The sequence below is a fragment of the Ylistrum balloti genome, unplaced genomic scaffold (assembly GCF_031769215.1).
Source record: "Ylistrum balloti isolate Yb309-2 unplaced genomic scaffold, AGI_CSIRO_Ybal_v1 Utg369562, whole genome shotgun sequence".
NCBI lineage: Eukaryota > Metazoa > Mollusca > Bivalvia > Pectinida > Pectinidae > Ylistrum > Ylistrum balloti.
Window position 1 is genome coordinate 850,616 of NW_026781862.1, and position 12,446 is coordinate 863,061.

A 12,446-nucleotide genomic window follows, 5' to 3' on the forward strand; every position below is an offset into this window, starting at 1 on the left:
GTTCCATAAAGTCGCCTGTGTGGGTATACACTCATTTGCATACGAGGTACACAGTTTCACTAAAAATTCATACAACTAATAAAACCAACCTGTCGAGAAGTATTCATGTTTATGATAACAAATTATGTAGCAATATTTTCACGAAAAAACTGAAATATGGTGAGATTTTGAAGCTATTTGGAACATTTGCAACTATATTTATTTCTACGGGGTACTATAGGTTACGTCCCCTTAGCGCTATCGAGGCCTAGGCACGTGAGAGCACAGGTAGAATGGGATCAGTCATGGATGAGTGATTTTATCCGACTTGGACTCGGAGACCTGTGCAGCCATGGTTATATAGGTATCTGTTGTAGCCTACATAGAGGTTACACATCTGCTAAACCGTAATAATAAGGTACATAACATGTCGGACTTATTTCGAATTTTAATACATCATAGCTTAAATATCCATGTTCAAAACTACAAACAAAAAATAACCACCTTCAATGATTATTGCAAAAATCAGAGGGTTTCAATTCAGGTCAACAATACCTTATGAATAAAAACGTCATAATTTATCATACGAGTTAATGGGTTAATTTCTCATTGTCCGAATCTATGTCCTATATGATTTCACAAATTACTGCAGTCGATATACGACGAAATCATCTGATTTATATCCGATATAGATCATATATCTGATCTTATTCAACGCGGCGTATGATAAAAACACCCCTGGATTTGGTTTAAAATAAATCAAACTGCGGTAAGATCTAGAATTTGAAAAATACATTTGAACAGAACAATTGATTTTCACCTAAAAATGACACAAATACTTTTTAATTCAGGTTTGTCAAAGTTATATCAATATGTTGGAATGTTACTATACTTACTAGTCAGAGGCATACATATGGATATTTACACATAAAATTGCTTTCATTCCACATTGAAGTTGTCAAAATAATCGTTTTGTTGATTTTTTTAGTAAGACTATGAAGGAGATTCATGTGTTAGTTTCAACTAAAAAATGACACAACTAATTTTCATCTATTTTTTTAAGATTATGTATTTGTGACGAAGAAAAGTTAAATTTTCTGATCAGAGGAATACATTTTAGAATGTTTGTCTATAAAACGATATATTAATATTTTTTCTGAAATGCCGCAATATAATTTATAGTAAAAAAAATCGTTCACCTGGAGCGAGAAATCCGCAAATGCGCTGTATGTGGTTGAACTCCCCAGGAAGAAGATTAAAAAGTTGTTAATAAATTCTATGAAAAGATCTGAAGACACGTGTTATCCCATCTCATTGCAAAGTCCCTTGTACTGAAATACCAAATTGGAGGGAGGGAGAGGGGGTTATGTAACCCTTTAATTGAAATCTCACGACAACAGGATCACGTACATGTAATAATGTAATTGGTGCCGCGAAGTGACCATACCGATTTTCTTATAAGACCAGGCACCAAATATGTATTTCTGAAGTGGAAGCGTCTTCTAATTCATCGACAACAACCACCATGCAAACCTTTGTCGCTCCAAGATATAGTACAATAAATAGAGATCAGTTCGACGACCTTAATAGAACTCTCTTTAACTTTAATACACGTATTTCTGTCAGTTGTCAACATATTGCACAAAAATCGTGTCATTGGGAATAGACCCTTGTGAAAATTACATTGTAGGAGGTGAATAAGACCAGGTGTTCCGGAAGGACCTTTATTATCCTGTCAATCCTTGTAAGTCAGTAATGTCACGTTTCTATATAAAGAGACAATGGCTGTAAGAATAAAACCACAGGGTATCGAACAGGAAAACAATTATGGTTATCACAACTCCGACGTCCTGCTAGTCGTCATCGACCCACGTCTCAAGAATCGTTAAGTTTTAATTAACCTTGAGATAATAAAAACAATCCCTTGGTTATCGAATCAACTCCGACTGTCGTTGTAAACATCACAGGTTGAGAAAGCCGAAATGTTACAGAGGGAAAATTAACAACAGGGAAATCGTCATCTTCAAGCTCATGATATAGGTAGAGATGGAGGCCAGCGAGTGATACCATTCTGGTCTACCAACTGGAAATTATCACCTGACCAGCTTGGCTATCTTTATTGCAATATTCTTATCAAGTAAAGACTATAAGCAATTAACCATACTTTTTGGCGAATGTTTCAGTTTATTGGCCTTTTGACCAAAGCATGCATATGTAAGTGTATTCCTAGTCATATATACCATCGTGACAGGTCCAAAAATAAAAATGTCCTGTGCTGTAGCCGTTTTAGATTCTAGATATATAACGACCTTACAACCAATATAACCTGGATCCTATTGCAATGGAAACTAGAAACTTGTATCGTCAATTGAAAACAAGTCACTTAAAGTACATTTTCCGGATTACGACATTTATATCATTTAGTAGTTTTAGTACAGCCACCAAAGTAGTCGATAAATGTATTTCAACTCTGCGCGAGAGTTGTACGAGATTCAATATGTCTGCGCCCATTGAGTAAACGAGAGTAAACTTTGGATCGACGCTCTCTTATCTGTTGCGCCATTTTCTTAGCGTGGAAATCAGACGTCCATCATGAGTCTTAGCAAAGATGAAAAGAAAAAGGAGCCGAGCGCTGTGGAGAGGATGATGGGAGCATATTTAAAGTCACTACAAGAACGACCAGTTATTACTAAAGCTTGCACAAGGTACGCCCTCTTATTATCAAGCACTCTGCAAGTTTGAGACAAGGCCTCGGGACATCGGGGTATCAATGTAATAACGCGAAAATCTGCGAGAGCATTTATAATTTGACAGCGTTTTCAGCCATACCATACCACAAAATACAGCTGTTATATCTAATTGACATATAATTCCACAGCTATAGAATGCTTTTCCTGTTTACCAGACTGTTATGGTATATCACTTGAAGTTTATCCGCAGTTGGGGGCGGAACGATTTACCCCAAAACACACAAAATTATCCCCAAACACCCCAAAACTACTCCAAAAGACCAAACTACCCTGTAATTTACCCAAACAACACACATAAGACGGAAAAACAATTATTTAAACGTGGTTTATATGGTACGAAGACTTACTCTTGTGAAGTGACGACTCCCGATGTTGTTTTGGAAGGGAGGTAACCCTTACAAAACGGTGACAGAATAATGTTGTATGGACAATATCACATGAATTAATTTGATACTATCAGTACGATTAACAGAAAAAATCCCTTTGCATTACCACTTTGGTTTCCAAGTATCTTATACAGATTTATTTAAAGGGTGGGTATATTTGGCGAGTAGAATATTTGAAGTTTGAAGATTTTTGGATTGGGAGTGCAAAAAGAAGTCTTATCAAAATAACAATCAAATAACACAAATAGTAAGAGTACAAGTTGATATTAGGTCAGTGCACATATAGTGACTATAAACTTTCTGCATATCACTGATATTCCTATATATTTGCTAACCAAGATTTGGAAGGATTACATTTTGTACAGTGAAAATAAAGTAATTACATAGAAGTGTGACACAATGCAACAAGTATTTATTATATAACAATGATGAAAGGTGAAATAAGTTACACAAAAAACTAGGTGTGCAGATATAAGAATAGTAAAAGGTTATTTACGTGACATAACGCTGCACATGCTGACATCTATATGGATACCTTACATTATCAACAATAACACACATACTGCTAATATGCAATATTGCTTTATGTTCTATCTCATTTCTATGAAGCAAATTGTTAAGAAATATGTGTAAATATTTATATCTAAGCCATATTTGATACATTTCTTATTGATATATTTGTGAAGAAGGGGGAAAAAATCAAAATTATAAAGAAATAATTGAGACCAAATTAATGATGGATGCCAATATTCCTGTGGGATCTATTGTTTTTTACAGTGGCACTATTACTGCCCTGGGGAACTTCCTGTCACAATTAATTGTACCAAACCAAGGCAATGGAGGCAAAGTTGTATGGCGCAGTGTCTTTGCATATGGGGCGTTTGGGTGAGTATCATGTAAATACCTCTTATAAAACAGTCAGCAGACATCAGCAATCACTGGTCAACCTTCATATACAGTAATAGTTCCTGCATAGAAGTTTTAATTAAATGTCTGCTCGAAGACTGACTTAATCAACTTTTTTTTTTCATTAAGAATTAGATGTAACTTCTGACAAATCATCTTAAAGGGTATAGATTTAAGAAAAATGGTCCAAATAAAATATTATCTGCACTAAAAATGTAAATAATTGTGTTGTATCATCACCAAGCTGTCCCTGATTAGATTGTTAGTGTGGATTTACTTTACACATTATTTTTCAGATTATTATCTTCAAGTTGGTAATTTTAGTAGAATAGAACTTCTTATGACACAGCCAGTAGATGATTGGAGTGCGACATTTCCATAACTACATAGTCACATTCGCCAGATAAATGACCAGTGTGAAGTGTACTGGAACTGACATGTAGTATATAGGAGATGGTAAGGAATTGACCAACTGTTTCAGCTGTACTATAATCCTATTTACACTGAGGTTGAAGATATGTTTAGTGTGACAAAATTATAGAAAAAATAATAGTAAAGTTACACAGGATAGTAACAATGTACTTAAGTCGAATCAGCTAGACTTTGTAGCATTGAGAAGCAAGAAAACACTACTCGCCACTATGCTAATTGAGTGGTTATCAATTGATACTCTGCGGAATATGAGCACACATATGAAGCACAAAAAGGAAACAGGAGCAAGGCCAGTCATGGTGAAATAACATTAATCTCCATATTCAAGACATCATGAGTTTACAAAAATTTGTGCTTACAACAACATTAAAATAAGTATACTTCGCCTTCTGAGATACCAGTTACCAGGAACGGTTTGGCACAGTCATGGGCAGCTCAGTGTCTACGATTGTGGCCAAATTACTCATTTTTGAAATAGTCATAAACAGGTCATAACAGTACATACCACAGCAGCAGATTCACTTGTGAGGAAGAAATTGATGTCACTATGCCATCCCTTGACACCCTCCTAGTAAAGAAAGATGACCGTGATATTAAAATATTGGTCTATAGGAAAAAGAATCACACAGACCTATACCTCAACTTCCGATCACACCACCCCTTACACCAGAAGTTGGGCAAACTTTGCTCAACAGATGTGAAATGTTTGTCACAGGAGAACAGGACAAGAAGCAAGAACAAAATCACATCCACAGTGCCATGAAAACATGTGGATACCCTGATTGGGCAATCTAGAAAGTTAACTTTTTGATGAAAGCAAGAAGACTTAGAGATGAATCAACAAAGAAAAGAACAAATTGAAGGGACAAGAAGTCATACCTTACATCAAAGGATTGTAAGAAACCGTTTAGAGAATTAAGATATTTCCATAGCCATAAAACCTCACAAGACACTCCGAAATGTCCTAGTCCATCCAAAGAGTACATTGCAGAATGCCTATACAAAATCAGATGCAAGAATTACAATGCACTATATATCGGAGATTCGGGCAGGAGATTCAGAATCCAACTCAATAAACATTGGAAAGATGCAGAATCCCAAGAAGGCAAAAAAATATTTGATCAGAGGGAAAACGTTCTCAGTCCCAGATCAATAAATCAGCACTCACATATCATTCCACACAGAAAAATCATGTCATTGACTGGAAGAATTCTGAAATAGTTGAGAAGGAAAACAACCTTTTCATGCGGATGGTTAAGGAGACCATGTGGATACGCTGCAACGGGCCAGTAGTAAACAGAGATGAGGGGGGTGGGGCACAGATTCTTGCACATCTATGACCAAATGTTAAGCATAGCCTGATTGACTACAGTACATATTGAGCATATTTTTTGATCTGTAACCTGTTTACCATCTCGCCACACTATTTTCGACCTTAGTTTACATAGAATTATAGTTTTCCTTACCAAGTTATACACAGCGTTTGTCTATGCCAGTACACTTCACACTGGTCATTTGTCTGATGAAGGTGAGCATGTAGTCATCTAAACCTCACTCAAATCTCCTACTGGTTGTGTTATAAGAACTTCTATAACATGCTATTGGAGAATACTTGTGCTTGTAAGCCTAAAGTGTTATATAAACCATGTCCTGGACAGAAGTACAGATGATTGTCTGGTTTGTAGATTTTTTATCAGTGGACCCCTTATTCACAAGTTCTACGAGATGCTTGACAAAATAATGCCAAAAAAGAAAGATGCGGCTATGTTAGATGGTATCAAGAGAGTGATAATGGATCGTCTGATATGTGCTCCACCTTTCCTTCTGCTCTTCCTCTACATTGTACCCATCCTAGAGGTAAGATCGTGTGAAGTGACTAATACTATTTGTCTTGTAATAAGTCCTCCCCTTGACTGTAAATGACTGGTGTAGTATGATAAAGTGAACTGTGGTGAAAATTGTTGCATCTTCAATGGCACCATGAAAAGTATTAAAGGATATGGGACAAATATTGATAGTAGAACCAAGCAGATCTCTTTTACTGCTTGTGATTAATATTTTTAGCCTATCTGACACTATGAGTCATAGGCAACTGGCAATAGAACGAATTATTTGACATCTTTCTGTTGAAATGGCAGGATTCTGTCCCAGTATAGTCTTAAACATGTATGGGTGAAGGAGACTTTTGTAATAATTGTTCAGCTGACCCCCAGGGGCAAAGGGAATCGGGCCAATGGGAAAGTAGATATAAAACTTCAGAATTCCTTATTTTTTTTATGTAATACAATTTCAACTAAACAAAGCCAGGTGAGTGATAAGGGCCTTATGGGCCTCTTGTCTAGGAATTTCATGTACAGATGTATTGAAAGAAATCATGTTAATACCTACATATATATATATTTTGTACCAGGGGCATGGACATGCAGAAGCAGTTAAGAAGATTAAAGAAACATTCCTGACTGTATTGATAATGAACTGGAGGGTGTGGACCATATTCCAATTCGTCAACATTAATTATATACCTCAGAAAGTCAGTATACACTTATATCGTCTTATATTTGTCATTTTACCCTTATATAGTCTTATATTTGTCATTTTACCCTTATATGGTCTTATATTTGTCATTTTACCCTTATATGGCCTTATATTTATCTTATATTTGTCATTTTACCCTTATATTTGTCATTTTACCCTTATATGGTCTTATATTTGTCATTTTACCATTATATGGTCTTATATTTGTTAGTTTACCCTTATATGGTCTTATATTTGTCATTTTACCCTTATATGTTAGTTTACCCTTATATAGTTTATTATATAGTCTTATATTTGTCATTTTACCCTTATATGGTCTTATATTTGTCATTTTACCCTTATATGGTCTTATATTTGTTAGTTTACCCTTATATGGTCTTATATTTGTCATTTTACCCTTATATGGTCTTATATTTGTTAGTTTACAGTTATATGGTCTTATATTTGTTAGTTTATACTTATATCGTCTTATATTTGTCATTTTATCCTTATATGGTCTTATATTTGTCATTTTACCCTTATATAGTCTTATATTTGTTAGTTTACACTTATATGGTCTAATATTTGTCATTTTACCCTTATATGGTCTTATATTTGTCATTTTACCCTTATATGGTCTTATATTTGTTAGTTTACCCTTATATGGTCTTATATTTGTCATTTTACCCTTATATGGTCTTATATTTGTTAGTTTACACTTATATGGTCTTATATTTGTTAGTTTACACTTATATCGTCTTATATCGTCTTATATTTGTCATTTTACCCTTATATAGTCTTATATTTGTCATTTTACCCTTATATGGTCTTATATTTGTCATTTTACCCTTATATTTGTTAGTTTACCCTTATATGGTCTTATATTTGTCATTTTACCCTTATATGGTCTTATATTTGTTAGTTTACCCTTATATGGTCTTATATTTGTCATTTTACCCTTATATGGTCTTATATTTGTTAGTTTACACTTATATGGTCTTATATTTGTTAGTTTACACTTATATCGTCTTATATTTGTCATTTTATCCTTATATGGTCTTATATTTGTCAGTTTACCCTTATATGGTCTTATATTTGTCAGTATACACATATATGGGCATATATTTGTCAAGTTACAGAATCAAAATTTCTTTATCTAGCTGCTGTCTGATTTTTTATTTATTTTGAATTCAAAGCAGCAATTTCATATATCTTAATGATAAAATTCCTTTTAAAATGTGTGTTACAAGTTTAAGATTACCGGGTCTACCAAAAAAACCTTCTTTTGTGGGCATGCCTGTCAGATCTTGACTCAAAAATCTGTGAACTAACACTAGAGCTTTTCTTGTCTGATGTCTGTTCATATCTAAGTTATATAAGTTACGTAATGTCCTTGGTCTGGTGTTTATATAGTATATATTTTGTTACAGTATCGAGTGTTGTTTGGCAATGCCGTTGCTCTAGTATGGACCATCTTCCTTGCCACCAAAAGAAGACAGATGGCACAATCATAGCAGAAACTATGACAACCATTTCGTCAAGTAACCTGAATTTGGGGCAAGTAAATCAGAGTTGGGTTAGCTGGAGACCAAAACAACTGTTGTCCTTTATCTAATGGTTATACCAGTTCAAAATTCTTTACATACCGGCAGTTTTATAGTTTGGGATAACGAAGTATAAAATGCGTTCAAACTATCACATATTTGGCCTGACTGTTTATTCTACTACAGTGGAATCTGTCTAAACCTGACACCTTTGGGACTGAATAATTCGGCCGGTTTGTAGAGAGTTCCAGATTGTAGAGAGTCCATTGTTATTGTATTGTTGGAATTGGGACTTAATTATATGACTGGATTAGGCAGAGTCCAGTTTAGACAGAGTCCACTGTATTTCCAAAGAGTATAGCATTTACATGAAGTGAATATTTCTTATTTACGGACAACTGAGAAAATTAAAAAGTGGTAATTGTTGCTTTCATTCAAATAAGATATGTAGAGTGTGATAAAACAATGTTTACACAAAAATTTCAACAGAATGAAGATTTTTGCAATCATGGTTTTTCCTTTTGGTTTTTACAGTCCAGTTAACCTGACAGTGACTTTACAAGTTCATGATATAAAGTGTTAAGGATAACAATTACTATGCAGTAAAGAGACAAGGTTTGTAACTGATTATAAATGATTGTGTGATCGTTGTTATGAAATTCGATGGAGAATGTGGTAATTATAATATATTGATTAAAGGCTGTAACTGTTTATAGGAACAATGATTTTTTAGCTTATCCTCAGTTTTTTTTGTATTTTGTTGTTATTTCTAGCACTCTTGGACAAATATGTAATTGCAGTATAAAGTAAGATATATATATCAAAATAAGACAGTGCCTTGAGTTTGCTGTTGGGCCGGAAAATGTTAGCAAAATACAAGATTGACTGTTTTATCTTCATCATTCCATTATTTAATTGATGCATAAAGTATTTACCATTTATGTGTAGCATACACAGAATGTTTGTTACTGACCAAATAAAAAAAATCACATCAACATACTTAAAAAAGGATTTTTTTTTCATTGGTATTATAAAAAATGTAATTTTATTACAGAAAGGAGAATAAAACCTGAAACTTTTACAGGGAATAAATAAATAAATAAATAAATAAATAAATAAATAAATAAATAAATAAATAAATAAGAAAAAAAAAGTCAAATTGATCTGGTTCCTAAATCAGTTAAATCACAGGATTATTGAAATGATTATTTCATGTACATACAGAGGTCTTCCTAACGGTCCAGGATGGTAAATCTAAAATATAATGTGTAACATGTAATTATTGTATACAGAATTCATCATAGACAGAGTTACTGACAATCACTAAGCATTATAATGGTCCCACGATACGTATCGGAACCCAGCAGTTCAGAAACCTGTGGCAGTGCTATGTATATAATATCATAGATATTACCACAGCTTACAGCAGAAATTTCAGAAATGCTGTGGTTGCTATGGTAACTGACTACAGCTTTTGATTGGCGTTTCCTTACACAGAGTTGAATTTCCTATCTACTCCAGACATTTTATTGTGATTTGTTACATATGAAATGATTGTTTATTGATTTTTGAATATTGTGAAGATGGAATGTGTACAAGTTGATGGATGGAACCATCATTTTTCATGTTTTTGTTTGTTTATTTTTTAGAATTACCATTTTTTTTGTTATTGAAATACCATATTCTGTTCATTTCAGACTATTCAAACTTTATAAATTTTCACTCTACTGGTTAGTATGAGAACTTAACTTTTTTTTTTGTCGTAAATTGTGCTTATATTCTAGTTGTATACTTATTGGCCGGGTTGCACATAGAGCAAATCCGGGCTATAGTATGGTGAATGTTGGACGAGCAGGGAAAAGGAGTACCATTATTGTAGAATCAAATCCTCCTAGAGTTTTTGACGTAGAAGCTTGAAACTTTGTGGGATGTTTATACATATGTTGAAGATGTGCACCTCGTATTGTGGATTAATTTCGGTCATTTTTTAAAAATTTTTCGGGCTTTGGAACTTAGTTATTTTCCGCAGTTTTGGCAGGGAAAAGGAGTACCATTATTGTAGAATCAAATCCTCCTAGAGTTTTTGACGTAGAAGCTTGAAACTTTGTGGGATGTTTATATATATATGTTGAAGATATGCACCTATTAATTTAGGATTCATTCCAGATGTTTTTTCTTGATTTTTTGGGATTTGGAACTTAGTTATTTTCCGCATACCAATCAAATCCTCCTAGAGTTTTTGACGTAGAAGCTTGAAACTTTGTAGGATGTTTACATATATGTTGAAGATGTGCACCTCGTATTGTGGATTAATTTCGGTCATTTTTTTTTATTTTTCGGGCTTTGGAACTTAGTTATTTTCCGCAGTTTTGGCAGGGAAAAGGAGTACCATTATTGTAGAATCAAATCCTCCTAGAGTTCTTGACGTAGAAGCTTGGAACTTTGTGGGATGTTTATATATATGTTGAAGATGTGCACCTATTAATTTGGGATTCATTCTAGATGTTTTTTCTTGATTTTTTTTGATTTGGAACTTAGTTATTTTCCGCAGTTTTGGCAGGGAAAAGGAGTACCATTATTGTAGAATCAAATCCTCCTAGAGTTTTTGACGTAGAAGCTTGGAACTTTGTGGGATGTTTATATATATGTTGAAGATGTGCACCTATTAATTTAGGATTCATTCCAGATGTGTTTTCTTGATTTTTTGGGATTTGGAACTTAGTCATTTTCAACTGTCTGGCATGGAAAATCCAAGATGGCAGCCTTTGCCTCTCATTGGTTGAGATGTTGTTTTGAGCGCAATAGCCACTTATTAGCTGAAACGTTTTTTTTGAGCAGGATATACATCATTGCACTCATCCCGCAACCTGGCCAGTTGTGGTTTTGCCCCATTTTTTCATTTTAAAATCTAATGTATTCCTATATCATATACAGCATTTATAGTGGTATTATATAATAATAAATTCAAAAGATATATATCAGTATACTTTTACACTATTGGAATGTTTTGATATATAAGAGAGCAGGTGCCCGAGAAAAGCTCTGTAATGGTTGGTCAGACAGAATAGAGTTATCTCCCTTATATTTGTTACAGCAGCTTATCGCATGTTATTTTTAGAGAAAACCAATAAAACAGAAATCAAGTAGTAAAACTATATCTCTTGTCCAATTCACTGTGTGATTGACAGTGTTATCTAAAGTTATCTCCCTTTAGTATTTTTTTTTTTTTAATAAACATTTTCTTGTTTGCGTATCAATCAGTTGATAGATGAAATATTAATTTATGATCACATTCAATGATACCAGAGTATACAGTATATATTAATGTTGATGTTGACTGTATGTTTCAGATTTATGTATTTGATGATTATGATAAATGTTTGGGCTATGCAATTACCCAGGTATTGGACTAACATGTACTATATACAATGTGCCTCGTTTGGGTAATGGAAATCTATACTTGTAAATTTTCACTGTGAAATGAAAATGATGCAGTTTTTGCCCGTTTCACATTTGCCAATAGGAAAGGCTAAATTTCGTAGACTAACTTTGCACCATAGTGCATTAAATCGTACAGTATCTCGTATGTTTAGCTTATAGCTATGTCACTTATGTCAGTAACTAAATTAACATACCTGGTGTGTCTGGCTGTGTTTATTGTAGCTAATATATGATAAGTTCCCAGTGATAATTCATTTGATACAGCAAACATTTTAATGTTGTCGTCTTCCATGATTTTTTAAACAAGGGATGGCTGGTTTTGTTAAGCTGCATGAGCAATGATATTGGCTGTCTGCTCCATGCTAATTCTACAAGAAAGGATTTTATGAAGGAACTGACATGAATTGAATTGTATGAAGTTATATAGCATATTTCATGTATACACTCTCTAAATGAGAGTTACATCACACAGATTTCAGAAGTTTTTCTTTACT

General features: G+C 33.7%; 1 protein-coding gene across 1 annotated transcript; it reads left to right on the forward strand.

Annotated features, from left to right (window-relative positions):
• Positions 1 to 2,500: 2,500 nt before the first annotated feature.
• Positions 2,501 to 9,587, forward strand: LOC132548697 (peroxisomal membrane protein 2-like). Its single transcript, XM_060212613.1, has 5 exons — positions 2,501 to 2,684; positions 3,893 to 4,000; positions 6,139 to 6,310; positions 6,864 to 6,983; positions 8,398 to 9,587. Exons 1-5 carry the CDS (start codon positions 2,572 to 2,574, stop codon positions 8,479 to 8,481), a joined length of 597 nt encoding a protein of 198 aa, XP_060068596.1. The 5' UTR covers positions 2,501 to 2,571; the 3' UTR covers positions 8,482 to 9,587.
• Positions 9,588 to 12,446: the final 2,859 nt, after the last annotated feature.